The sequence below is a fragment of the Coturnix japonica genome, chromosome 17 (assembly GCF_001577835.2).
Source record: "Coturnix japonica isolate 7356 chromosome 17, Coturnix japonica 2.1, whole genome shotgun sequence".
NCBI lineage: Eukaryota > Metazoa > Chordata > Aves > Galliformes > Phasianidae > Coturnix > Coturnix japonica.
In genome coordinates this window covers 1,143,374-1,170,515 of record NC_029532.1, presented here as the reverse complement: position 1 = coordinate 1,170,515, position 27,142 = coordinate 1,143,374, and the positions used below count along the sequence as shown (strand labels likewise).

The following is a 27,142-nucleotide window of genomic DNA, read 5'->3' as shown; positions in this document are numbered from 1 at the left end:
ATCTCCAGGAAAATAAAATGAAGTGGTGTTAGAGATGAGAACAGGAGGGACATGCAGTTTGGAACCACTTTGTTCCAAGTACCTTCATGCTACTGGTTTCCAATCTGTTTCCAGGCTGACACTGAATGTCTCACATAGAGTAAGTGATGCAGACCAGCAGCATGGAATTCAATGAGCCCGCAATAGCAATGTAGGAGGATCCCTGACACCTCAATGCTGGCCCTGCAGCCACAGGACGACTTAAATACATAATAGCACAAACCAGGCTCAGTGTAATGGACCTGAAGGAAGCGCTCAGTGCCTGCAGGTTGGTCTGGGCAACCTGGGTGCGTATAACGGGTCGGTCGGTGCTCACAAAGCGGTTCCCGGTCCCAACGAGGCCGCCCATCCCGGCTGCGGCCCGCGGGCTCCTCCCGGTGCCGGGGCCTGGTCAAGGCCGCCCCGAAGCCTCCACTGCCACCGCGGCCCGGGACCCTGAATAACTCAACCCGGCGCCCGCCCGCCGCCCCGGACCCTGCATGGCGCATAGCGACGGCCCAACCTCCAGCATTGGCCCTGCATGGCCCGGGAACCTGCATAACGCCACACACCGCCCCGCCGCGAGTCGAGCCCCGGAATGTGGATATCACACACACCGCTCCCCCCCGCCCCCGCTCCCATTGGGAGGAACCCCGGAACCTGTATGGCTCATACCACCGATGGGCAGCGGAGGGGTGTTACTTATACAGAGTCCCGGGCTCCCCCTACACACAATGGCAGCAGCTCCCACATTCTTCCCCCTCAGCGGAGTTGTACTGAACCACGGGGGGGGGGGGGGGGGGGGCGGCACGGCGAGATCACGGCAACCGACAGCGGCAGCACGGCTCCGGGCCGAACCACTGAGCGCTCCCACAGCTTCCGTCCCCCCTCCCGGGTAGATGGACGCCGCCGCTCTCACTCACCTCGGCATCCACTGTGGCCATGGCCGGAGCCCCGGAGCGTAGCCCCGCCCCCACGGCGGCTCCTCGCGCCTCCGCCCCGCCCCCTTCACCTCATTCTTCTCAATGGAGACGAGACGGAGGGGAACGCGCATGCGCAAGGCAACATGGCGGCACCCGATGGGGTCTCATGGCCGTACGGTGTCATGGCGGAACACGAATAGGGGCGGGACTGAATGGGGGGGAATGGGGAGAGAGAGGGGTGAGATGGGGACAGGAGGGGGATGGGATGGGGGAGGGGTGAGATGGGGGCAGGAATGAATGGGGATGGGAGGGGGATGGGGTGGGGGGGGTGTAAGGATGGGAATAGGGGGGGGGATGGGGTGGGACTGGGATGGGAGGGGGTGAGATGGGGGTGGGATGGGGTGGAGATAGAATGGGATGGGATGGGATGGAACAGGGATGGGAGATAGAATGGGATGGGATGGGGATGGGAGATAGAATGGGGTGGATGGGATGGGATGGGGATGGGGTCGGGTGGAACAGGGATGGGAGGGGGTGAGATGGGGGTAGAATGGGATGGGGATGGGATGGAGATAGAATGGGATGGGATGGGGATGGGATGGGGATGGGATGGGGATGGGATGGGGTAGGGACGGCAGCGGGGCTGGGATGGGGAGAGGGAGGGACGCTGATGGGGATTGAATGGGGACGGCAACGGGCGTGAGCTGGGGACGGGACGGGGCTGAGGATACGGGGCACAGGACGGAGCACAGCACTGCCCCGCTCACACTGCGGGGCCGCGGGGTCCCATTGATGTGTAGGACAGAGCCCCGTAACGCCTCCAGCCGCAGCCCCTACAACGAGCCCAGCCCTCAGCCCTGAGCCCGGCCCCGCAGGCGGAGAAGGGACGAGCCCGGGAGCCCCGCCCGGCACACACCGCGCTCCGGCGGCCGCTGCTGCCCCCGCCCGGCGGCACCGAACCGCAGTCAAAATAAGAGTCCCCGGGTGGTGGGGGCGATGGGCCGGGTGTTGGGGGCGGTCCGGACACTCATCGCCCCTCGGGGCCCCCCGAGCGCGCAGCCGCGGGCTGACAAAGGGATGGAGATCCTCCTCCAGGGGGATAAAAGCCCAAAGCGCTGCGAACGTGATGCTTTGTTACAGCTTGAAACCGGGTCGCGCATCGCACGGCAGGACGTTGTGTAAAAACGCCACGTGTGGCAGTAGAGGAAGGTTATATCAGCCCTGGAATGGAGCTGAGGGTTGGTCCCACCCGGGTCAATGAGGGAGGAAGGATGGGATGAGTTACTGTTGCAGGGGGCTGGAAACGTGTTAAAAGATGGGCTGTCAGATGGGCTGCCAGCAGCACAGCGAGCCCGGCCTGGCTGTTGGTCCAAATAATTCCTCCAGGCTTCGATGGAGATACTGGAAGTTCAATTTTAAGCTCCAACAGGAGCCAACATCCAGCAATGGGAACTGGGGCTGAGGAGGAGCTGCAGCCCTTCTCACAACACACAGCTCAGCCCAGCAAACCAAGAACTGCAAAGGAAAGCAGCAGAGCAAAATGGGGTTTGGTGGAACACAACTGGCACTGGGAGCTGCAGGGATGGGCTAAAAGATGTGCCGAGTGAGAAGGAAGCAGCACGAGAATGGACAGAGGGCTATTTTTGGTGCTTCCCATTGAATGATGTTTGGAAACAATTATCTCACGGGCCTCTTCCCATCCTGATTGCAAACAGAGGAGGAGAAAAAAACAAAACAATTGTTTAAGGATTGAAGCTGGGAATTGAATCAGATCCTGCGGAATCAAATCAGAGCACAGCATTTCTCTTGGAATAATTTATTAAATACAGCATTAAAATTTGAATTTATGAATTCCATCATTAAAAACAAACCTTTGTCTCATATATATATATATATGTATATATATATAATGTATATATTTAAGGACAACGACAATCGTTCTTACCAGCGTTGGTGGATGTTGGGCCGGCGCTGCTCAGAACAGCACCTTCTCTACTCTACCCTTAAAACAGTTCAATGCTTTTAAAACAAAAGGAAATAAAAAGGGTCGGTGGTTTTTCTTTTGCCAAGGAAGGACGCACAGCAGGGCTTGTCCCCAGCAGCCAGATGGGGCTGTGAGGAGGCAGAGCTCCGAGGTTTGTTAGATATTGCCTGCCCAGCATGAGGAAACGTGGGATCAATTCTTAGAGGTGCCAAAGCTGCAGTCTGCCATCTCAGCCTTTGTCAGATGCCCACAGCTCTGAGCATCCCGGGTTTGGTTTCCTCAGCTCGGGCAGTCAATGCTAAAAAGCTACACGAGGAAATAAAAAGCAAACAGGAAAACAAATCAAACCAAAACAAAGTTACTTTCGGTATCTCAGCTTCTTCCCCTGACCCAGCGGGTCCAGCAGAGGCTGCAAATGAAGAGCAGCAGTTTGTGCTCCCACTCACTCCATTCAGGAGATGAGCAGCACAGCAGTACCAGCCGTCCCCAGGCCACGCAGCCCCCCGTGCTGGTGTGGTACCAAGGAGCAAAGTGCCAGGATGAGCCTGGATGGAGGTGGGGGGCCACCGCCAAGGATGGGGCTTCCATGGGCAGAGTCCTTGGGCAGACGCAGAGGTAGCATCAGACTGACTTCTGTAAGTTGATTGTCGTGTAATTCTGGCCTGCCTAAGGCCGGGACAGCTGGGATGGAGAGGGTGCCCTGCAGGAGCAGGTGGGGCATGGGAGCTGGTGTCCCCTGTACAGATTGACAAGCGCTGGTCGTCCTAGCAGCAAGCAAGGAGGGTCTGTCTTCTCTAGAAAGTTATCCTTGCTATAAAGGCTCCCTGTTGGCAGAGCCTGCTCTCCACTCAGCACAAGCAGGCGGCCGTCCAGGTCACTGCCCAGGAACCAAAGGCTGCCAGTCACTCATCCTACCACGCAGGTACAGTGAGGGCTTGTGCTTTTGGCTTGGCAACAGTCCCCGACCTTCCAACCCTGCCCACTCCAAGAAAGCTCCTGTTTCAGTTACCCCTGGGACCAGCGAGGACGAGGAGGAAGGGCTGGGGCAGAAGCATTTCTGGAGAGCACACAGCCCACAAAAGAGAAGAGAAAGTTCACGCAGCTCAGCCTTCACCTACAGTGGAGACATGCCAAGTCAGGAGGATTTCAGATAAGGCATCGCAGGTGCTTTGATAGTAAAGCAGTTAGTGGTGACTACAGTACTTCAAATACAGGCTGCAGCAGAGGGCATCCCTGGGGCAAGACCAGATCTTCCAGCTTTTGGTGCAGCAGAACGAGATGGTTCAGACCTCTCCTACACACAACACGGGCTGCTCTGGCTGCCCTTTAATTCTTCCCCCTCCCAAGAAAGAGACTCAAAAAACCCAGGCCAGGATGTGCCATTTACTCTGCCAAGCAGCCACGGAGATAAAAAGACGCCTTGTGCTGTACCAGACTTCGCAGCAGGCCGGTGAACCATCGGGATGTGGAGCAGGGGAGGTTAGTTGCCATTGCTGATGCTGGAGTTGGCACTGCTGCAGCTCTGCTCGTAGGATGGAGGTGCCTCTGCATGGAAAGCAAAGAACAAGAACAGTTATAATGGGAAGTTCCCTGAACCTCCATCTATGTAGTTCAGTACCAAGCATAGCAGGCTACTGACATGTGTGTGCAGGCACTACGGGACCCCACAGCCTGCTCTGCTGAAGTGACACATCCGAGCATCTCTCATCACCCCAGTGCTGACTGCCTGGGTGATGCAGGTAGGGCTGTGCCACAGCGCTGGTCCCAGCCACCCCACAGAAGAACTGCTTCAGGAACGCAGCGTGCTGGGATTTCCCTGAGCTCTTCCATCCTGGACAGTCTCTCAGCACCCGCCCCCACAGCTTCTGTCTCCAGACCAGATGCAGGCCTGCTCCAAAGCAGACATAAGATTTCAGTTACATCACTTTCCTGGCTCTGCTCCCGCCAGCCTCACCACAAGCCAAGGAGTTTTTATATCTGTGGGAGGCTGAAAGCTCATTTCAGAGCAGGGGAGATCCTCTCAGAATGAGCCCAGGGCAGCACGGGTGTGGACGTGGGAATGGACAGCTGGCTGTCACAGCCACAAGCAGCTCTTCCAGGGAAGGCAGGCAGAGTTTTCTCACAATCTCCCCTGACTTCAGCCCCCATCAGGCTGACATCTCTATAATCCAGGCTTTTCAGCTAGCAAAGAGACTCTTGTCATAGCAGATGTTTGCTATCACACTGCCAGACTGTTTAGGTCTCAGGAATGGGATGCTCACCGTATGGGTAGCCCCACGTGCTGTATTCTGGAGGCAAAATGAGCGAGCTAGCAGTGGGCACGGGCACCACGTTTCCCTCGGCGTAGTAAGGGATGGTGGCTCCTGTCGAGAGGCAGAGGGTGGGGTGATTTGGGGAGCCTGTCTGCTCCGAGTCCGCTTCCTGGAAGCTCAGTCCTGGGGCGTAGCTAAAAGGCTGCTGCTGGGAATGGCTTTTGGTGGGGATCAAGACATTGTCCATCGGGTGATAACCGCCAGCAGCCTCCTCTTCCTCCGGGGGGGCACTGGGTACCACTGCGGATGGAAGGTGCTGGACAGACCGGGAAGGGCTCAGGGGGACCCTGTTCACTGCAATGTTGCCAATGTAAATGGGAAGGGTGACTGAAACCTCTGGTGACTTGAGGGAAACCTGGAAGAGAAGGAGAAACAGTGGAATCCTCTTTGTTGTGTATCGCATAGGGCACAGGTAGGCTCACCTAACAAGGAGCACAATAGCACAAGCATCACCCATCATTACGGACCAGCAGAACAGCTCACACTGAGTTCCTCAGCAAAGCTACATCTTTGACACCCACAAGGTGCCCCCATAACTGCAGAACAACCCACCAGAGCATCAAGCTGCTCACCTGGATATAGTAATCGATATGTATGAGGCTACAGCCCTGCAGAATGGACTGGGGCAGTGCTGGAACAAGGATCTGCTCCTTCCATTCTGCATGTTTCCAGGCTTTCACTCCTGAACCTTCCACCTCCGCGATGGTCCTCAGGTCGTAAATCCAACGCTTGGATTTGTAAGCCACTTTCTGTGCAGACAGGAATAAAAACAGCTAGCAGAAAGATTGCAGATGATCATCCATCCCCCACAAAAATAAGGCAGGACACAAAATCACCCAGTTGTTCCGTCAAACAAGTACAAATGTAATAAACACATTGCAGGGCAGGATTAACCCATCACTGCATTATGGTCTGAGCTGCTATAAGCAAAACACATCCTCTACCACCTCTTTCCCCAGGAAGAGGGAAACAAAGGTAACCAGAGGTCTGGGCTGATTGCTAACCCCTTCCAGACAAAAGCAGCAGCAATGGTCACTGTGGTGAAAACAGCCAGCTTCACACTGGCCTTGGTGAGGTGGATTATCAGCACAAGCCAAAGAATCCCCCTTTTGGATGCTTACCTGGAGCAGGCTGGCTACCACAGCCCCGGTGTCCCGGCCTGATTTGTTCTCTATGTCTGTGCGGAGCTGGATCACTTGCCCCACTATGTACCCTTTCAGATCCGAGGTGGCTGTCAGGACAACGTTGCCACTTTTCACGAGCTTGTAGTTGAACTTCTTGGTAACTGACATCGTGTTGGGCTGCTGCAAAACAGCAGAGACAGATGGTGAGCCATGAGTGTCAGAGAGCCTCCAGGAAAACACTCAGACCCAAGACAAGCAGGCAGCAATGTCTGCTCTAAGAGGCCATGAGGAACCAGTAACACAGACAACAGGCCTCTCTCCACCATCCCTCCAGTTTTTCCTGTCCTGTTAGCATCTCCTCCCTTCAAATTCCCCAAAGCCAGGTCTCTACAAGCACCCAGTGCTGTTGGCTGAGAGAGATGCCTCTCTCAGCATGCTCAGAATTCACTTAATCTTCCAAAATAATGTGTGTAAGAGTCAAAAAATCAACGAGTGGGGACTGATGGCAGATCAAGAGCAGGAGTCCTCAGACTGCTCTCGCACCAGCAGGACATGCAGCCAGAGAATTACCCAAACACACAATTACTCCCACATATCACCTATAACAAGGTGAAGCAGCAACGCCTTGGTGATTCCCAGCCAAGCTCATCCTTGTTCTTACCTCAATATCAAGGATGTCATTCAAATTGAGAGGGCAGAGAACATAAAAGATCTTGCTGCACTTGTAGTCCTTGGAGAAGCGAGGTGTGTCTATCACAGCTTTCACTTGATGGAGGACCTTGCCAAAAGGACCTTCAAATGATGTCGGAGCAGAGGCTGGAATCAAGAAAGAAAGAAAAGGTATCACAAAACTGAGTTAAGCCAAGCACTTCTGTGCTTGAGACAGTTACTCTTCACCTGAAGAACTGTGTGAGCACCGAAGGGACATAACATACAAATGGGGATGAGCACTTGGGTCATCCAAACTCCCTATAGAAGGCACCCCCACAGCACATTGCACCCAGGACAGCTGGCCAGATGCAGGCCAGGACCGCTGTGCCCAGGTGAAAGCCCACAGGGTTCTGTCCAAGCTGTCAGCAGCAGTACAGACCAAGTTTTGCTCCAGATAGGAGTGTACAGCTTGTCTAAACTCCTCTGCTGACTGCAGCCAACATTACACTCCTCCCCTCTGCCATCTCTGGACCCAGCCTGCCTCCACCAGCTAGTCCAGGGCCTCAGCACAGCTCTCAAAGCTGGGGAAGCCCTTGCTAAGGTGAAAGAGCCTCCAGACATGCATCTGCATCATACCTGGCAGCAGGAACTGGAAGGAAAAGTTGTGCTCCCCAGCTGAAAGGACTCCTGTGGGAAATAAGAGTAACAGGTAAGTGGGAGGTTGTCACCTTGGAATGGTATTTTTGGAGCATGGTCAAGAGAGGCCAGTGCCAAGGGAATGTCACACAACTTACCCAGCTGCCTTCACCCATGGACACTACCTCACTCACCCTCTGCATGCAAGGAGCAATGACCCACCTGTCAATCCACCAAGCTGGGACCAGAGGTCCAAATCCCTGGCCTAAATGCACCCCTGCAGATCCTGGCCCCGAGACAGGACCTGCAACACCCCAGCCCAGCTGTTTGGAGGACCAGAGTCAAGAAGTAACTTCAACAATGCCCCTGAATTCTCCTCTCGGGCAGTCACTGCAGTGCAGGGCAGAAAACCACAGCTGTGAATTCCCACATATGGCACCGAGTGCCTCGGAGAAGGCTGCAGGCTCCCAGCACAGCTCTGGGAGTTCAAACCTCAATGCTGGTTTTCTTCAGCTCCCTGCAACCGCTGCCTCGAGGGCACAGAGCAGAGCCAAGACCTGGCACACAGCTCCAGCAACAGCTCCAACCCCAGGCTCCCCTTCACCCAGCTGGATCCCCCACCCCTCCCAGGGTGGCAGTGACCCCAAACCAGCCCCATGCTGGGAGCTGGGACCATCAGGCAGCTCCCCGGGCTGTCCTTGTAAAGAATAATCCACATTTACTGAACGAACATAAGAGGTTTTGTTTCCAGACTGGCAGTGCTAAGAGGAGACCTGGATACCTATTAACTCAAGCTCTGTTTGTTCTGCCTTGCAGGATCACTGCTGGAGGTACTAAGGCTCTAAATTTGGCTGGCTGTTCAGTTGACGCAAGAGCAAGGAGACAGCTTGCCTGTTAGCAGTGTTGGCTCTGCAGAGCTGACAGTAACAAAGCCCTGCTACCAGGGGATCAGGTGGGTTACACGACAGGGGAACGGAGCAGAGAATAACCCCCATCTGCAGCATGTGCCCAGGTAGACAAGGCAGAGTTCAGCCTGGTCCACAGTTCCTATTAGGAAACGTTGCACTGCCCACAGCCCCCAGCACACACAGCTGCAGCTGATCTCATCCTACCACTACAGAAGGTCAGGAAGGAAAGAAGAGCTGTGTGTTTATACACTCAGCCTGTACAGAAAGGAGGTGGTTTGCCCATTGCCATCGCTCTGAGCCAAAACACGCTCCTGGTGATTTCACTTCTCATCCCCAGATAAAACCGGATATGTAGGCTAAAATGCAACATGCCGGCTTGTCACAAGGTGGAGGCATAAAGCAACTCAATGCCTGCTCTGGAAGCCTCAGACACCCCAGCCTCCTCATGTTCCCTTCTTGGTAAGGGCTCACTCAGTGCAGGGCAATGCTCGGATGCAGCAGGTGCCTTTGCTTGGAGGTTTCCAGCACAAAACCTCACTGACATGAAGGACTCAGCCACTGCTCCAAGAGCTCCTGACTCTTATTAAGGCAAAACTTTGACCCCACAGCCACGTCCTCACTTTTGGGAAGCAGCTTTAAGCAGCCCTGAGACCCTTTACATACAGTGCATTTTCCAATGGTCGCAGCAGGACCAAGCACCTACCAGCACATCACATGGCATTGCTTAATGAATGACCAGCTGCTCCAAGGGCCCCAAGCACGCAGTGCCTGCATTTGCTGCCTACACTTCAAGCCTGGAGGCCATTGGAGCAGGGAGCTCTGGGCAGCCCCATGCCGGCATACCCAGGAGCTCAGTGCCAGAGCTATTCCTGGGACATGGCTTAATAAAAATAGATGAGGAAAAACAGAAGATCCTGACCACGATGGGAGGTTCCTGCGAAAGCCAGGGTGTGCTCGGGTGCCTGGCGGGCTGACAAGGCTGCTGGGAAGCCCGTGTGCTGCAGGGCACAGGCAGACATTCACAGCAGCCAAACTGCACCAGGAGCTCTGCTAAGGACACACTTGAGTATAGACCAGGCCAGGTTCACAGGAGCACAGCACGGAGCTGGATCCACTCACAGTGCACCCCAGGGCTCCCAAGCAGCTTTTAAATGCACAGAGTGAGGGGGAAAGAGCCGTGCAAGCTGCTGCAGCCTCACTAAGCCATTACCTCACCATTTCCCAAAGCCCAAACAAAGGCCACACTGTGTTCAGATGCAAAAGCTTTTCTTGAAGTTTACGTGCAGCTAAAAATATCTTGAGAAAGTCATTAGGCAGGGGAGGGAGTCGGCCGGGCTCTGTCATGGGGCTGTACCTGCAGCCCTCCTTCCTGATAGGAACCCAGCCAGCAGGGCTCTGCTGCCCCACACCCTACAAAGAACTGGAAGGAAAGGAACTGCTGCCATAGGAAGGGAAAACAAGCAACCTCGTATGCTGTGCAGGGACAGAGGTTTCAGACTTGCCTCAGGGTCACACAGGGCTCCCAAGCTCTCAGCTCGAGCTGCTCATGCCCCGAGCCTGCCCTAGAGCTGCAGATAGGTTGGGACTGATGCACAAAGGTGCAGACAGCCCGGGCTGGTAGGGATCCCCTGGCAGCAGAACTGAACTGCACACAGCCTGTCTGCTTCCCAGGTTTTTCTACAGCTTTCCCTCCATGCAAACAAACTGCTCTTATAGTACAGGTGGGACCTGAAGTTCAAACCAGTGCTGCCACAGAAACAACAGCCAAATGCCTCCTCCCAGCCTGCTGACCCGGCCCCAGCAATTCCATCCCAAATCCCTGCAGGGCTCAGTGCCCAGCAGTGCCTCCTGCCTGCCCACAGCAGCTTACAACCACCAGGACAGTGCCCAGGTTAGTGCCAGCAGGGCACGGAGCTGCAGAGAAGCCAGCAGAGGGAGATGCCTTGGCCACTGATGCACAGCAACGATAAACTCAGCTGAGCTGCATTACTCACCCTTCTGAAATCTCACACTCGGATGCATTGGGAGAGACAGCCCAGACGTCTGAGCATGCCAGAGCCTGAGGGGCCAGACAGCTGTAACGGCAGCGCAGGGTGCAGCACTCACCTCTCCCTGCCTTGCCAGGCTGTGTGTACAACTCAGCAAGGGCTACAAAGATGGATATTCAGCGCGCTGCTCTGTGTTCCACAAAGAGAACGGTCCTACCTGTTCTGCAGCCAGGACCAGGAGCCTGGTAGGTGTCCTCCACCCCAGCATGGAGCCAACTCCTGCCTGACCTCCAGCCCTTCTGGCTGCTACCATCCTGTTGATGACAGCACACACTCCTGCTCTGGAGCACAAACAAGTTTAGCCTTTGGACAGGACACACTTTTCCGTTGTTCTAACAGGGGAACAGCAGGCCTAGCCATATGGCAATATCTCTCTGGCTACTCAGAGAGCAATGTATTGAGTGTGCTGGCCAAAGTCTGCAGAAGGGCCAGCTACCTGGTGCCTGCTGGCTCCCTGCCACTGCAGGGCAGGTGAGCTCCTCAAAGCCACCAAATTCAGCAGGTATCAGTGCTGCAGATGCCCAGCTCAAATTCTCCTTGGGGCTGACGTGATTGGCATCAATGTGGACAGAAAGAAAGGAGAAGGGTGGGCACAACAGCAATCACAGCCAGGGGAGGACACAGCCTTCAGCCTGGCTTTGCTTGCCCAAAAGAACTGCTGCTATGGAGCAGCCTTCAGCTGAGCAGGGACAGTGCAGAAGCAGCACGGGCACGGCCCCAGCTCTAGGCTCCCATTCAAAGCAACTTGCTCATGCTGGATTAGCTGCACGCAAACACACAGTGGGAACAACCTCCGGTGCTCCCATATGGTTAATGCTACCGAGATAAACCTTTCTGTAATGCAGGAGATACACACAGAGGAAGGAAACACACACAAGAAGGCTCAGCAGCGAGGCTGCAGTGAGGGCTCTGCTGCTTACACTTCTCTGTATCAGCAGTTCTCAGTGACATTTTCAAAGAATTAGTAGGATTTGGCAGTACAGCAATGCTGCAAAAACCTCTGAGGATTAACAGTGATCTATTGAGGCAAGAAATGAGGAAGTGCTGAGAAAGCTGCTGAGACCCACAGTGACTGCAGCTCTTAACACGTGGTTTTCCTGGGCTAAACGTGCTGTTGCTGCTCCACAACCCACAGCACAGTGCGGGCACAAGCTGGAACTAGAGAATCCTAAGGGCTCATCACTGCTCACGTTTGCTCTCACCTCCTTCAGGGCTGTCCAGCCCCGCTGCTCTGCTCCCTCCTGCAAACACAACCCTGAGAACAGACCAAGACCCTTCCTGCATCCTTCCTCACCTGCCCAGTCAGGTCATTGTGCTTTTTCCATCCTGTTGGAAGACAGTATTGTAACCTTTCGGCCTGTGATGGCTGGGAAGTTGATGTGCCAGGCCAGCAGGGAAGAGGTGATGCACAGCTGCCCCATTTTAGCACTTTGCACAAGAAATATGCCAGAGGAGGAAGCAGGTATAGCAGCCAGGAATTCCCCACAGTGCCTGCTAGCTAGCTAACAAGCTGCCAAAAGGAAGGTCAGCTGGCAATTACAGCCAGCTCCCTGCATGGCTTCAATTCAGGTACAAGCAGGATTTAAAGAAGTCTACCTTTGCATGCACAATCCATCCACAGGACAAGAGCTGTGTGTGCAGCCGGAGACAGAGCATGGCCAATGCAAACAGCCCCATGCAGGCTCATGGCAGACCTGCCTCTCTCTGGCTGAACGAGGCTGGAGCTGCAGAAGGGGAGGGGAGAGGAGCTCGAGTGCTCTGCAGAGCTGAATTACTCCATTATATGGGATCAAGAGAAACATCTCTCTGTCTGAGCAGTCGGGACAAGCAAGGCTATTTTGTACTAGCAGCAACTGGTGTACTTGATCTCCTGTACTGCAGTTACCCAGGGAAAACCAACACCACTCACGTCTGTGGGTCTCCATCACTGTGTTTGTTTTCCTCCCTGCAAAAAGATGATCCAAGACGAGCCAGCACCAGTGAGCAATGGGCCAAGCCAAACTCAGGTCAGGTGGGAAAAGCAAACCCTCCCCGCTGGGAAGCAAAACAAACAGGTCCCCCCCCTTCCTACCCCCCACAGGCCAAGCGACCTCCCCAACCCTGCATAGTGTCCTCAAGCAAACACAGCAGTGAGGCCCTGCCTGCATGCACTCAGAGCAGCTGCTGCCCTCAGCACTTCCTGGCAGCTTCTCTGTAACGAGCAGAGTTCATTAAACCACTGGGCTGCAAGTCATTGCCAAGGCTACAGCACGGACCCTGCGCAATACCCAGCTCCTAGAGGCAGGAACACAGCAGTGAGTGGAGCCTTCTAAGCTGCTGCTGAGCCAGGAGGGAGTCGGAGCCCCTCCACACTGATGTTGCTCTGATGTGGAAGCAAAGAAAGGAGTTAAGGATGTAGCCAGTGCCTTAAATAGTGCCTTGTGCTGCTAAGTGGGCGCACAGGATATTTTCATGGTCTGTCTCCTCTCATGCAATAGACACCCTTTAAGAAAAAATAAGTTGTTTGTAAAACAAATGATAGATGATGCCACATAAGACTCATAGTCGAGCAACAAGGTGTGTGGGTGCAGAAGAGCAGAGATGCTCTCAAACGCTTGGAGAGTGTTCCAAGTCTCCATAGTTTTGCAAACCTCTTCCCCCAGAATGTCCTTCAAGAGCACAGGCTGTTTTTCTTCTTATTTATTTTGCCACTCAGAACATGGGAAGAGATCATGCGGGCATTTTATCACACTGAGCTTCCCTCTCTGCTCCACATCACAGGAGCAGGGCTGCTGCAGCCCCAAGGACAGCAGAGCTGGGCATGTGGTGACTGCATGGCCTTGGGGACACCTGGGGTCCTCCCTCATGGTCTGCCTGAATCAGCCCTCAGAGCTGCAACCTGCTTTTTACCCAATACTCCAATGTATCTTTGCAAGACAGGGCAGTAACAGCACAACACACCTCAGGTCCAAGCTTGGTGGTCCTACAGGGCAGATCTTCCCTTCACTGCACCCACGGCCCAGGCTGCCTGCACTACTGACACTGACACACAAACTCAGCAGTGCACAACAACTTGGGTTCCAGAAAAGTCAAGAGCAAAAATATTAACGCTTTCTGTGACAACTTTAGGAGCTGGGAATACCAGTTTTGGAGGCTTTCTGGAATTTGAGCATTCAAAGGTATTACATTAAGGGACAGCTTTGTCCTTCATAGTCTACATTTGCTCCAGTTGAGAGCTGCAACCCTGCAATAAACAACTGCAGGAGCAGCCATCAGCATTTCCCAGAGGCTGAGAACCCTCCTATACCCACTCCTATCCCAAGGCTTCTGCTGTGACAGCCTTACCAGCACAGAACCATCTACAGTAGCACAGTTTCCTCATGAATCATTAACACTAGAAAAACATGTAGAAGTTCATTGTCAGTGCAGTTTAAGCTTCTCCAGGAGCCTGCTATTATTCACAGTCTCCAGCTCACCAGCACTGAATTGCCTGTAGCCCCTTCCAAAGCCTCCAGGATTCTGCCAGCCCAGCATTCACAGCTGAGCTCCCTGGCTGTGATCACTACCATGTCTAAAAGCAGGACCATCTCTCATTGCCCTCCCAAGCAGTCTGACTCCTCCTGCAGCCCCTAGGCTAGAAGCCAAACTGAGCAGCCAACCAGCCACCTCCCTTCCTGAGACCTGAGCAAGCAGCATCATCTCCAAGTGAGGTCAGTTTCCCCTCCATGCTAAAAGCTCTGCCTGAGAAATCGCTGAGCTGGCAGGAGCTGCCACTTCAGCTTCACCCATTTCCTGTTAGTAGATCAAAGGATCAGTGCAGCATCAGAGGACTGCACTGCAAGCCTGGCCTAATGCCACGTTACAATCCCTGCTACAGCCACTGCCCTCAGCAGGTGAATACAGGCACCTCTTGGTTCTGATAGGAGCCAGAGCACAGCACAAATTATTTATGCTAAGGTTGACCTATTTAATAGCAGAACGACAGCATTCATTCGAGCCCAGATTCCCCTGAGGCTACTGGTGTCACTTTACCCACAGGATAACACAGCCCCACTGCTGTATCTCCAGGCACCTCGACTGGCAGCTGTGCACTGGGAGCTGCCGTAGGCTGCTCATGCCACCCTTTCAGTGCTTCTCCTGGAGCTTGAGCAACACCTCCATATCCCCTTCCAGTGTAGTTCAACCACTCCCAGCCTGACACCAGCTTCAGCTGACCAGTTTTGATAAGTGTTTTGATACTCCCATAGATAGCACGTGGAAAGCAGAGTAAGATTAAGCCATAGGGCTTTCACAACCACTGTGCTCACAGATGTCCACCAGCAGCAGCAACGTGGCTGCTGACAGCCCCACTCTAAGCAGAGCAGGGCCAGAGGACACCCCATATTTGTGCAGCCGATTGGGATGCCACTCTGCACAGCTCCTGCTGCCTCCAATATCAGCTCATATACTTTGTGCACAAGTCAAAGCAGCCTATGAAGGGGCATTTCACATCACTGCACTGCTGCAGATCAGAGTCAGCCACCTCCCAGTAAGAATCCACACACCCACAGGTCACCACCAAACCCTTGTGGAGCTCACCTTTGTCTGCCAGAGACAGCGTGGTGTTGAAGTACTGCTCCTCCACGGTCCAGGCAGTGTCATTGATCTTGTTTGACACCCCACAGAATCCAACACAGCTCACCTTGATGGCTGTTAATGAGAAACAACATGCAAAAGTCAGGGAGAAAGCAAAGCCACAATGATTGCACAGAGCCTCATGAACACACAGGGTGAAAAAAGGGAGTGGGGGAATCAGGTCACAGCTCCAGCCCAGAGCACATTTTCCCCTTGCTCTCAGCACTATCACACTCTCTCTGCTCCCCCAGTGCTACTTGCAGCTGTCAGCACCAGGAAGATCTCATGCTGGCTCACTGTAAAGGCCCCAGCAGTGACTTCAGCATCAGGGCTGCTGAGTGTCGGTGCTTCTCAGCAGCCAGAGACCACTTCAAGAGAGCACCTCCTCCTCCTGTGAGAGATACAGGACTGACAGCAAAGCCACATAGCCAGCTCCAGAAGCATTTAAGATGCCATTTGACTCTCCCAAAGCAAACACAGAATTGGAGCTGTTTGTGCCCTGCCTTGGGTAAGTCGTCCCCGAGTCTGCCCTGCTTGTTACACAGCAAGAGGCATCTGCAGTGCTTTGCTCCAGCCTGAATGTCTCCTGTCTTGATTCCCACCAGGTTTTGCAACAACTTTAACAGATCCCACAGAGCTCCCGTGCTGGACCTGCTGGTAAGCCACCAGACAGGCTCTCCTCCCAATTCACCCACCCACTTGCTGCGTCCAAGCAGCATCTCACAGGAAGCCTCTCCCCTGGAGGCAGGCAGCCAATCTGCCCCACTTCAGGGCTGCCTTCCTGCTCCACGCTCCCCACCTCCTTCCTCCCAAGCACTGAGCTGCAAGTGATGCTGCTCACATACACCCCACACCGCTCCGTGCAGTGCCTGCCCTGCCAGCCCAACTCAAGGTGGAAAGAAACCCAAACCCAGCCCACTCTGCAGGGGGAATGCAGAGCTCACACCCCAGTCCCCTTCACTGTGTTTTGCCATATGAGTCCGGACTGAACGGGCTGCTTGAGGCTCAAAGTCTCCAGTCCCAAAGGAGGAACAGCCAACCCACAGCCCTGCTCACCCAGTCACAGCCCGACCACGACCTGGAGCACCCAAGCACTGCTTCATCCTCAAGGGCAAGGGATGAACAGCGGCAGATGCCAACTCGTGTTAATCAAGCACCACTACGCACTGGCTCTGCCTGTGTCTATGAGGCACACCAGTACTTCTGATGCTGGGGACAAAGCAAAGAGCATGGCTGTGCTGAGCTGGAATGGGTCCCCTGCACCACAGAGCAGTGTCAAGTCCTTCCCCCCCCCCCCACCCATCCACCAGGGAATGACACTGCTCCCATCAGAGCTCAAAAGTAGAGGCTTTAGCAGGGTGAGCTCACCCAGCACAGACAACCTGTCTGGCTCCACTCATACCAATCCCAGGCTCAAACACTCAGCTCCCATGTTTTCACATAGGAAATGTGAGAAAGCCCCAGCAGGAACAGGAGGGACCTCCCCGGAACAGGCTCCCCACAGCCGCAGAGTTTAAAGATAACGACCATCTGAAAAGTTTAAAGATAACTACCATCTGTTGCAACACCAAGACGCTGGGTTGGGGATGGAAGTCTTCCATCCAAGCCTGCCTGCTGCACTGCAGCGCTCAGACGTTCTTGTTCCTGTAGGGAGGTGGGTGGGCACATTTGCACACAGACACTGCTGCCCCATCTCCCTTCCCATGAGAGACAGGGACTCAGCAGTGCCAAATTCTGCAACCCAGCACTCACAGCCAACGTTTGGCTGCTGATCCCCATTGCAAGCTGGGCTCCCCCGCAGCAAACCTCAGGGCTACACAGACTCCATGTGAAAGCCTTACTGCAGTTAGCTATGGTTGCTCTATCTCTGACTGTCCACGGGGCTGCCAGCTCCAAGGCTTCACAGCTGACCATCAACAACCCAAACAGGCTTGGCCACAGCCAAGAGAGGACTTTGTCTCTAGGTCCTCACCATGGGTGACTCTCTGCTGTCACAGTCCTGAAGGTCACTCCTGCTGGGGCACACACAGGCTCTTGCTCACAAAGAGGATCCGGGACATGCAGCAGCTGACAGGCTGAACCCAGGCATGCAGTGCTGGGGGCAGCTGCGAGCTATAAGTGGGGTCAGTGGGACAGCTCTGGCAAACCAGCAACATCGGATCTGCAGCAACTGGAGCTACCCGAGGTGCAAAGCTCATCAGCAGGGCTGCCAAGAAACTAAGTGCACAGTCTGAGACTTTCCAGGAGCTCCCTGCAGGCAATCTCCACGCCAAGCAGCAGATACAGAAAATAAGATGTGTTCATACACCAGAACAGCCCGATTCTGGCTGTTAGAAACACATAAAAAATGCCTCCTAAATCCAGTCATACCAGAAGCCCCAGTTCCCATGTTCCCGCACTCTGTTTACCCAGGTTGCTTTAAATAAATACAGGGGGAAAAAAAAGGCAAAAAAGCAGTAGGGAAGTGGAGGGGTGAGCAAAGAGCAGCAAGAGGAGGAGAAGCGAATCACAAAGCAATGCAGAAGGCAGGGGCCCTGCACCCCACGATCCCCCAGCACTCTCAGAAGCAGCAGCTTGAATCCAGCCAGACTCATCTTTAGCAACGCACCGCAGCACTCGCCAAGTGCTGGAAATAAAAGGAGACAGCTCAGCCATATCCATCTCTAAGCAAAAATAGAGATGCCAGGAGCTGGGCACGTCTGCCTTCTCCCAGGGTGATGTAAGGAGAGCAGCCGCACACCTCAGATTACTTTGTCAGCCAGGGAGCTGGCGCTGCATCGCAGGCAAGGGGAGAGCAGAGGACATGCAGCCCCCACCCCAATTACCAGAACCCAGCTGAAAAGCCCTGGGTTTCTGTCAGCTGAACCCCGTGCCAGTCAGCACCTGGATGGATGGGCCCAAGGGGTTCAGTTGGGAATGGCAAACCCACTCCCATAAGCACAGGGCTAGGCAGGTTGCAAAGCCACCCCAAAGCATCCTCACTGACCACACACAGCACATCCCAAAGGCAGAAGGGCTGCTGTGTGCTTGGCTCCAGACAACAACAGCAACAGATAGTCTGCATCAGATAGTCTTCGTTTCATGGAAAAAAGCCAAGAGGAGCCCTTTCCTCACCCCTCTCCATCGGAGCAGCGGCAGGCAGCCATCTGCATGCTTCAATTAGATTCTCCCCTCTCCCAGCCAGTCGCAGCACCCAGGCACAGCCACAGCTCCTGGGACAGGGAGGGGACAGATGGCCCAGAGCCACCACTTCATCAATGGCAGCTGGAAGAATCTGTGCCTGCAGATCAACGAGCTGTCACAGCAGCACTGTGGTCTCATTTCTTTGGGGTGGGGGAACAGAGACCCAGAGCAGCCCACAGCCCTGCCCTCAAGGCCAGCTGACAGCACACAAAGTGCCAACCCCATCGGGGCCAGGCTGGGGGACTCGAGACCTGCACACAGCACAAGAGCAGCTCTTAAGCAGCCTGCAAAGATTCGGTGATTCTTAGAAAAGCTCTATATAAAAAACACAAAAACAAGTACCAAGGAAACCAAGACCACAGAGAGAAGCACAACAAGGCCTTGGACAGGTTGGCTTTCACAAAGTCACTGGAACAAGCTCTAACACAAAGGGCTCGTGTCCTCCTCTGCACAGGGAGCTCACAAGATAGGCTGCTCCTCGGGCTCCAAACCACTGTGCACAAATACACCGAGAATCTATTAATTAAACCAGCAAGTCCTAATTAATTCTCAGCTGTCTCCATCCTTTTGGGTCCTCCTTCAGACACAAATAGTCCCAGGCATTTAGCAAGCTAGCAAGGCAAGAGCAGAGCTGGGAGGGAGCTGAAGGCAGTGGTGCATCTGGCATAGTGAAGGACTGCCCAGAGAAGTTCCCATCTCCTGCTGCCCCAGAGCTCAGCACAAGGGCACTAAGGGGACTCAGCCTCAGGGGAGGAGGTGTCCCCATCTCTTCTCTAGCTGTCACAGCGGAGCTGGCTCTGCCATGCAATGCAGGAGGTCCATGCTGGGTCTCCCACACACCTTGAACCCACAACTGCAACCCACTGCATGGAGCCTAGAGCATCAGCTGCACACAGCCAGTGACAACCCCACCTGCAGCAACAACTGGGCAGTGATGGTTCTGCTATACAGGTGACACACAGCTGTTATTTAAACTAAGGGCGATTGGTTTTAGCCCAAATCCACCCCAACAATACATCAAAGGTGTTCATATCCCAGAAATGCAGACTTCCCCAAAGAGAGACAGGGCAGATCTGTGCCTCCTGGCCACGTCTTCTCCCAGGCAAGGTCACTCCTCTTCCTTTCCAAGCGCTTTCCTCTATCACAGGCACACAGCAGCAATGGCGGCTGCTTCCAGCCCCTACCCAAAATCAGAATTCTGCACACACCCCAGAGAAGAAAGCAAGCTGCTGGGCTCCTGCTAAGGACGAACTGCAGGCTTTTCTCCCTCGCAGAGCTGACAGGTTTATTTATAGCATCACAGAGTGTTATCAGCACGCAGGCTGCCCTCGGAGAAAAGGGGTCATCTTGAGCATCTGGAACGAAATCCCTGGCTGAGCAAGTTTAACGAGCCTGTCTGCACCCACATCAGGGGAGGACGGGAGGAAACCTCACCGGTGAGTAGGGCAACCTGGACACCAATGGGACAGAATGTACCACTAAGCCCTGATGCAACAGGCCCAAAACCTGCAGGGAAAGAAGAAAGTTGCACCTCAGCCCAGTTCAAGGAGCCCAAACTCTCACCCCATTGTACATGTGGTCCAGGAGCAATGCTCCATGCAACAATGGGTCTACGTGTGCAGGAGTGACTGAGCACCACCAGCTGCGTGCAGAGGGACCAGCACCTCCATCCCAGGACAGGAGGGCAGAAGCCTCTGAGTGCTGCAGCAGCACAGCAGGCACTGCAGGAAACACAGCATTTGGCACAGAGATCTCACACTCACCATAGAAATCTTTGTGTCAGTCTCCCACCTCAGCTGTAACACCAGCACTCGTAGCCTCCTTCCTACCATCCATCAGAAATGCAGAGGGATTGTGGATGAGAGGAAGGCCAGAGGAGATGGTGGAGTCATTCTTCTGGTGCAGAAAGGCAGCTTTCAGCCTTTGGAAGCTCTTTTCTTTCTGCTTCTGCATAAGTTCAGAAAGGGAAATTCTGACCTGACTGCAGACAGACACACCTGCCCTCAAAGCTGTGCTCAAGACTCACTGCATAAACAGTCAGAGCATCTCTACCTTCAGGGTTGGGCCTCCAAACAGCTGTATGGGAGGGGAATACAAGTCCCACATGGCCGAGGTGCAGCAGAGCAGAGTCGGTACAGCTCGACCCAGTGCACAGGAATGCTGCCAGGACCTGCAGCACTGCAGCCCAACCACAGCCACCTTCCTCGGGCTGAGCCGTGTGAAACTGAAGAGAGGAACCACTTTTTTATAGCTTGCCCAAATGGAAAGAGGTTTCCACCCAGCACTTAGCCCTACTTTGGGCCGAAGCAGTTAGGATATTCCAGTACACACGACTTCCTTGTCTAAAAACAGAAGAACAGGGCAAGAAACCTCACCACAGTAACCACACTGCAGGTCCCAGGAGACATTCCCTAGGTGCTTAAACACCAGTCAGGTTCACACTGCAACAAACCACTCCTTTAAACTCATTGTCAAACATGCTTGTTCCTTCCCTGCCAGCACCAAGCACACCAGCAGAACAAGCTGGACACTGACCCACTGTGATGAGGCTGAGCTCTGATGTTCTGGGAACACGGGTCGGCCCGTGACCACCACAGCTCTGCTCTTCCCACTCCCTGGGCAGGTTTAATGACCTCCTCCTCCACAACCCCTGGGTTCTGTACTGCAAATAATCAGCCGACTGATCAGGTTTCTCTGCTTACCACAAAGAGGTTGATTCACCAGAGCCTACTCCCTTTTCAGGCTCTTTCTAAATAAAGGCTTCAAAGAGTTCTGGAAATTCATGCTCAACAGGCTCACAGAAACAGCCAGGCAGGAGGGCTGCTCTGGGCCAGGTTCTACCGAGGGACTGAGTCACCCCACTTTCTGCTGGTACACGGGCACCCTCATCTAGGAGCTGTGGCTCAAGCAGCTCCTCCAGGATCACAGATTTGTATGAGCTGAAAGGGACCTTAAAGGCCATCTGGTCCAAGTCCCTGCAACAAACAGGGACACCCACAGCTCCATCAGTGCTCAGAGCCACATCCAGACTGACCTTGGGTGTCTCCAAGGACGGGGCATCCATCACCTCTCTGTGCAACCTGTTTGATTGCTGCCAGGCACGGGGCTCCATTTCACCAAGGGAAGAGCAGCCACCAAGTCAGACTGATAGATGGCAAGAGGCCTGTTAGAGGCTGAACACCCCCTGCCACACAGTGAGGGGCAGCAGCACAGACAGTACTGACACAGCCAGGTGTCCTGGATGAGCTTGTCTCCACAGCATCACTGACATGAACCAAAGAAGTAAGTTCACAGCATCCTGGACATCCCAGTGTGAGCGATAGGAGCCATCTAGAAGGAAAGCAGACAACAGAACGGGGACAAGCAACCTGTGCTCCAGGCACTGCTTTCACACATCTTGGCTGTCAAATACTCCTCCCCCAGTCCCAGCGACTTGGGAGAAAGCAGCCAGAACCCACTTCGTTCTGCATAAGAGCCGCTCCTATGATTTCCTTTGATGCCATTCAATGTAAGCAGCTGGATTCTCTATTTATAGCAGAATCATCAGTTCAGAAAGGCAACTTATGTTCTTGTTATTAGCAGAGCATCAGATTCATAACAAATCCCTACTATGCTAGGAGGAGTACGGGTTCTTAAGGTGATCCACACAGCCAGGCTGGATGCCTGCAAACAGCACTGGGGACTCAGAGCTGACAGCCAGCCCCATGCTGATGCTCTCCATCAAGAAAGCATGCAGTCAAACCCACCCTTGAGCCTTCCTCCCCACAGATGCTGCCACTCTGACCCCGAATCTTACTGCAGGGAACACCTGGGGTTAAGGTGGGTGCGTACACACGAGGGAGGAAAAGTGAGCAGCAGCAGCTTTACCTCCAGCTGGAGCCAGAGCCATCAAGAGCGTGGCTCCTTCAGCAAGAACAAAAGACTGGAAGTTATAAGCATTAACACTCCAGAAATGATTCATGTTTCTCGGAAGCAGCCTTTTTGCTGCGGATATCTGATAAGCTCCGGTTTTCAATCCAGACTAAAGTGCTCAAAGGTCAGGGCAGTTTTAAACTAGTTCTCTAAACAAATGTGCATTGGCACAAACTTGGCACCCTCATCTTGCCAAGGGGATGGAAAGCAGGGTCTGTCCTTATGCTGGGACACCCCCAGATCCTCTCAGGGTACTGACACACCTGTGGGAGTTTGCTCTTCAAAAGGCACTGAAAGCAGACAGACACCTGCCCATCTCTGCGGTCTGAAGCTACTACACCTCCAGTTTTAGATCACAGACATGAAATGGGGACTACAGCCACACCTGCACACAAGGCCAACAGCCATCCACGTCCTTTGCACTTTTCCTTCCCCTTGAAGCACTTTCCACTTCCACAAAAGACACTAAGGGTGACAACTTGAAGAGCAGCACATAGAAAAATCACACACTTCCACAGGAATTGCTGCCTTCAGAGGTCACACCAGACACTGCACACGCAAGATCTCAATGCTCAGCCCTCAATTAAAGGGGCACCAAGCTAAACGTTCAGCCCTGGTGTGCTTGCCAGGCTGTTTCAGGAGCAAAGCAGGAGCAAAGCTCCCTCTCTCCCAGCCCCCAACTGCTGCCAGTTTGCAATGTTCCCATAAGGAATGGGGAGCTGCCTCAAGAAGAGGCACAGAAAGCCCAGAGTTTCTTGCTCCAGGCGAGGGAGCGTCCCCTCCTGCCTACCTGACTCCAGCTCAGAAGACAAGCTACGCCCCTGCCAGCTCTGCACTGCTCCGGGGAGAGAACGCACAATCGCACCCTGTTTGTCACACCTGGAAGCAAATCAGACTGACAGAGCTCCACTCCATTTGTTCTCTCATTTTCCCATTCAAAAGGGAAGGCCACAGCACATCTCCTCGCCAAAGAAAGCAGCAAACAGTGTCTCAAGATGAGCACAAGTGGTGTGCGGGTGGGGGGAGATGCAGAGAGCGGCACATGCTGCAGAGACAAGAGACACAAAACATTCCTGTGATTAGTTATTGACTCCAGAGGAGCTGAGTTCCAGCAACGAGCCAGCCAGGATAGCAAAAATCCTTCTTTTGTTCCCCAGTCTCAGACAGGGTTGGCCACGCAGCTCACTGCTGTCTCGCTCCAGACAATGAGAAAAGAAAGTTAATCCACTGCCGCTGCTGCTGGAGCCATCCGGCCTGCTGGGGTGATGCTGCAGAGTGATACCAGCAGTGCTGTGTGTCACTGCCAGCCACTGCTGGGTCCCACCTTCCAAAAGCCCTGGGATCAGTTGGCTGCGTGCTGCTGGCATCACACTATTACACCAGGCTGCACCCAGAGCAGGGCTGAGCCATGGGGCCCTCCTGCCCATCTGATGGACACTGCTACGCAGAACAGCCCAATCCACAGCCCTTCTGCAGGAACATCTTCCTGTGTCAGAGTCCAACAACACAGGGACTCAGAAGTGACCTTCTAGTTTGGTGATACAGCTCAGGATCTGCCTTCAGCCCCCTTCTCCACTGCCAGATTTCCCAGCTTTCCAGCTGAGAAGTCAAACCATGTACCTCATTTCAGGCTCTGCAGAAAGGAGAGTTATGTACCTGGGTACTTCTAGAGCACGAACTGACAGCAGTATATTTTGCCTGCAGATTTGTAGTTCAAAGGACTGATTTGAAAGTCAAGTCATCATCGCATAAACCTGGACAGCCAAATAACAGAGCAGAGAACACGGCACTGAAATCTGCTCCAGAAAGGGCTTTCAGTTTCTTTTCTCTCCGTGACCTGGGAGAGACAGCTGTTATTTACCGTTACACTTCTGCCCACAAGAAGCATCGCTGAGCAATAGGCATCAGGGCTGAAATAACCCACATGGCTCTGGATGCAGTAGAACAGTGAGGAAAGTGCTCCAGCAGCCCTGAGCAGCATCAGGGTTGTTCCAGCCAACAAACAGGGCTGCCCATGCTCTGAGAGCAACTTCTTTCCCTCCCACCTGCCCCAAATTAACTCCACACCCAGCTGTCCCAGTGCCAGCTTCCTGTTAGATTCATTATTCTTTGTACACAGGTATTTGATGGTTTACCCAGCAAGTGAGGCACAGCAATTAGGGACATGGACTCCCATTAGCGATATCCCTCGAGGCCCAGAAGTTCTCAGAGGAAGACCTCCATCCTGGCACGGCCATGGGGTGAGTGTGCCCCACTGACGTGGCCCCAGAGGGTCCACATGGGTCACGAAAGGTGAGTCACCATTTGTGACGTTGCTACATGGCCAGCAAGGCCAATTTGTTACTGAACAGCCATTACTGCTGTCAGAGGGCTGGCAAGGAACCAGCGTAGGTGGGAGCATTTATGATCCTAGAAGGTGTGTCTCCATTAAGCTTCCCTATGACCCAAGACTTCCAGCATGTTTGACGAGGCAGAGCGAGCTTTGTTCGCTTGCACTGACCATCCTTTGATAGGGGCAATTTCCAAGAGCCATAAAACAAGGTACCGTGTGAAGTAATCGTCTACAGGCCTGTTTGTGTTTGCTACGTCAGAGCAGTCCAGGAAATAGAAAGCACCATACCTGGGTGCTGTGAGCATGACCCTGCAAAGGGGAAGCACCGCACGCCTTCCCCAGAGAGCTGCTTGTCAGTCCCGGTCACAGGAGCTGTGGGTGAACACAGCACAGAACACAAGCTGGGGAAGCCACCTCCCCTCAGACCCCAACAGAACCACAGGATCATAGAAAAAGGGTTGAAAGGGACCACAATGATCATCCAGATCCAACCCCCTGCTGTGTGCAGGTCACCAACCAGCAGCCCAGGCTGCCCAGAGCCACATCCAGCCTGGCCTTGAATGCCTGCAGGGATGGGGCATCCACAGCCTCCTTGGGCAACCTGTTCCAGTGTGTCACCACCCTCTGGGTGAAAAACTCCCTCCTGATATCCAACCTAAACCCTCCCCTGTCTCAATTTAAAACCATTCCCCCTTGTCCTGTGACTATCAGCCCCACATGCCCAGAAGGCACAGTGTGCCAGAGGCTGACTGACCCCATCACCATCATGTCCAGCTGCCTGCTGCTGTACCCACAGGAGGATGCTCCAACCACCACTCCTCCCATTCTCCTGAAGGTGAGACCAGCCCAGCAGGGAGGGCGCACAGCAAGGAGCCCAGGCACCATGTCTCCACGTGCACTGCTTATCTGGGCCAGTACAGGCACCAGCCGTGGCAAACTGCCACCCCAGCGGTGAAGCCAACACACAGCGAGTGACCTCAGCCCAAAACGGACACTAGAGAAGCTTCTAACAGGGGGAGGCACACCTCGACTCTTGCCTCAATGCATGTGCCGTCTCTCAGAGCCCAGCTCAGGCTCTGCTCGCTACCAAAGCACAGCTGAGCCCACCCAGCAGGGCTGGAGGTCAGCGTGCCCGGCTGCCAATGCCGGCGGTGCAAGGAGCCGCTGGGAGCAGCCGGCGAGGAGACCCACGCGCTTTGCTCGGGAGGGAGTTAAACACCAGACAAGCCTCCACTTGTCCGAGATGCTTCTTTTCCTCCCGAGGAAGCTCCCAAAATCCGCCGTGAGCACTTGGGAGAGGTGCTAAAGAACAGGGGAACCGCGGCGGGGCAGCACGGCCACCTCCCAGCGACGGGAGGCTGCGTTTTAAGCTCTTTGGTTATCATTACCCCCACAGTAACATGTCTCAGGGGCAGAAACGAACAGGAAAACAAAATAACCAGTTCATATTTCCCCCATTACAACACGTGTAACCGCTGCAGACTTCTCCGCAACAAGGTGGCCAACAGCCCACCCCAGGGGCAGGTCCAGACCCCCCTCTATAATGCAACAGGGTGCGGGATGCTCCGGACCAGCTCGGCCCAAAGGCTGCCAGCCCCGAGCCCCGACCACGCAGCGCCGCCGCCCGGGGAGCCCCGTCCCCATCCCCGGGCAGGCCCCGAGCTCACCTCGGTACTGCAGCGAGCCCGACAGCCGCACGGTGACGGTGCCGGCCAGCGGCTCTCCGGGGCTGTAAATGACGCGGCTCTCTCCCAGGCGGATCTCAAACAGCTGCACCTTCCCCATGGCCGCTCCAGCCCCGCTCCGCTCCGCTGCTACCTGCCCTGCCGCTCCGCTCCGTGCTGCTCCGCCGCCCTGCCCCGTCGGGCCGCCCCGCCTCCGCCCGCCCCGGTCCGTGCCGTAGGGTCGGGGCGGGCCCTGAGGGAAGGGGCGGGCGGAGAGGAACGGAGAGGAGGGGGAATGTGGGCGGGGGATGCGGCGGTGGGACACAGGTTGGATGGAGGGATGCGGTTGTGGGGTCGGGATGCGGTTATGGGGTTGGGATGTGAGGGAATTACACGGTTATGGGAGCACAGTGTGAAGGAAAGACGCGATTATGAGGCCAAGCTGGTAGGGAAAGACACGACTATGGGTCCAGATAGAGCTGCAGGGGGGGAACCTAAGACACAGCTATGGGATTGGGCTGTGGGGAAAGGAGCCACTTATGGGGCCAGGCAGCATTGCAGACCCAGTTACGGGTTCAGGCTATGAGGATAAAACCCAACTATAGGTTCAGGATGTGAAGAAAGGACCCAACTGCGGGGTCAGGCTGTGAGGGATGGAGCCAGGTGCCCAGCCCAGGCCCAGCTCCATCTCGCCTCTAATCTGATCTCCCTGTAATTCTCCCTGCCCAGCTGTCTCTCTTCTCCCCCCCTCCTTATTTATTATATCCCCAGTTAGTTCAAGTGTCCAGTGGGAAGCACACAGGCACACAGCATGGGACCAGGGCTGGGAGACAAGCCCAGGGAGCTGCGGGTCA

General features: G+C 54.5%; 2 protein-coding genes and 1 long non-coding RNA gene across 6 annotated transcripts in view; 1 reads left to right on the top strand and 2 right to left on the bottom strand.

Moving 5' to 3' along the window:
• The window catches only part of EHMT1 (euchromatic histone lysine methyltransferase 1), a 78,335-nt gene extending 77,284 nt beyond the window's left edge, over positions 1–1,051 (bottom strand). For both annotated transcript variants that reach the window (XM_015878772.2, XM_015878758.2), the window contains exon 1: positions 942–1,051. In XM_015878772.2, coding sequence (XP_015734258.1) covers positions 942–962 — 21 coding nt within the window. In that variant the 5' untranslated portion in view covers positions 963–1,051. The remainder of the gene's footprint in view (positions 1–941) is intronic.
• LOC116654177 lies at positions 1,022–2,797 on the top strand. Its single transcript, XR_004309103.1, has 2 exons — positions 1,022–1,113; positions 1,742–2,797. It is a non-coding gene; the product is annotated as an uncharacterized LOC116654177 (long non-coding RNA).
• ARRDC1 (arrestin domain containing 1) lies at positions 2,742–26,513 on the bottom strand. 3 transcript variants are annotated; one of them, XM_015878689.2, is made up of 8 exons: positions 26,292–26,513; positions 15,162–15,272; positions 7,649–7,699; positions 7,023–7,177; positions 6,359–6,538; positions 5,810–5,986; positions 5,187–5,592; positions 2,742–4,470 (listed from the first exon to the last, which is right to left on the bottom strand). In XM_015878689.2, exons 1-8 carry the CDS (start codon positions 26,407–26,409, stop codon positions 4,406–4,408), a joined length of 1,263 nt encoding a protein of 420 aa, XP_015734175.1. In that variant the 5' UTR covers positions 26,410–26,513; the 3' UTR covers positions 2,742–4,405. The 3 variants fall into 3 exon arrangements, with proteins under 3 accessions (XP_015734175.1, XP_015734174.1, XP_015734176.1); XM_015878688.2 differs by having other exon boundaries at positions 6,359–6,541; positions 26,292–26,512; XM_015878690.1 differs by lacking the exon at positions 26,292–26,513 and adding an exon at positions 24,428–24,473 and having other exon boundaries at positions 6,359–6,541.
• Between the last annotated feature and the right edge of the window lie 629 nt (positions 26,514–27,142).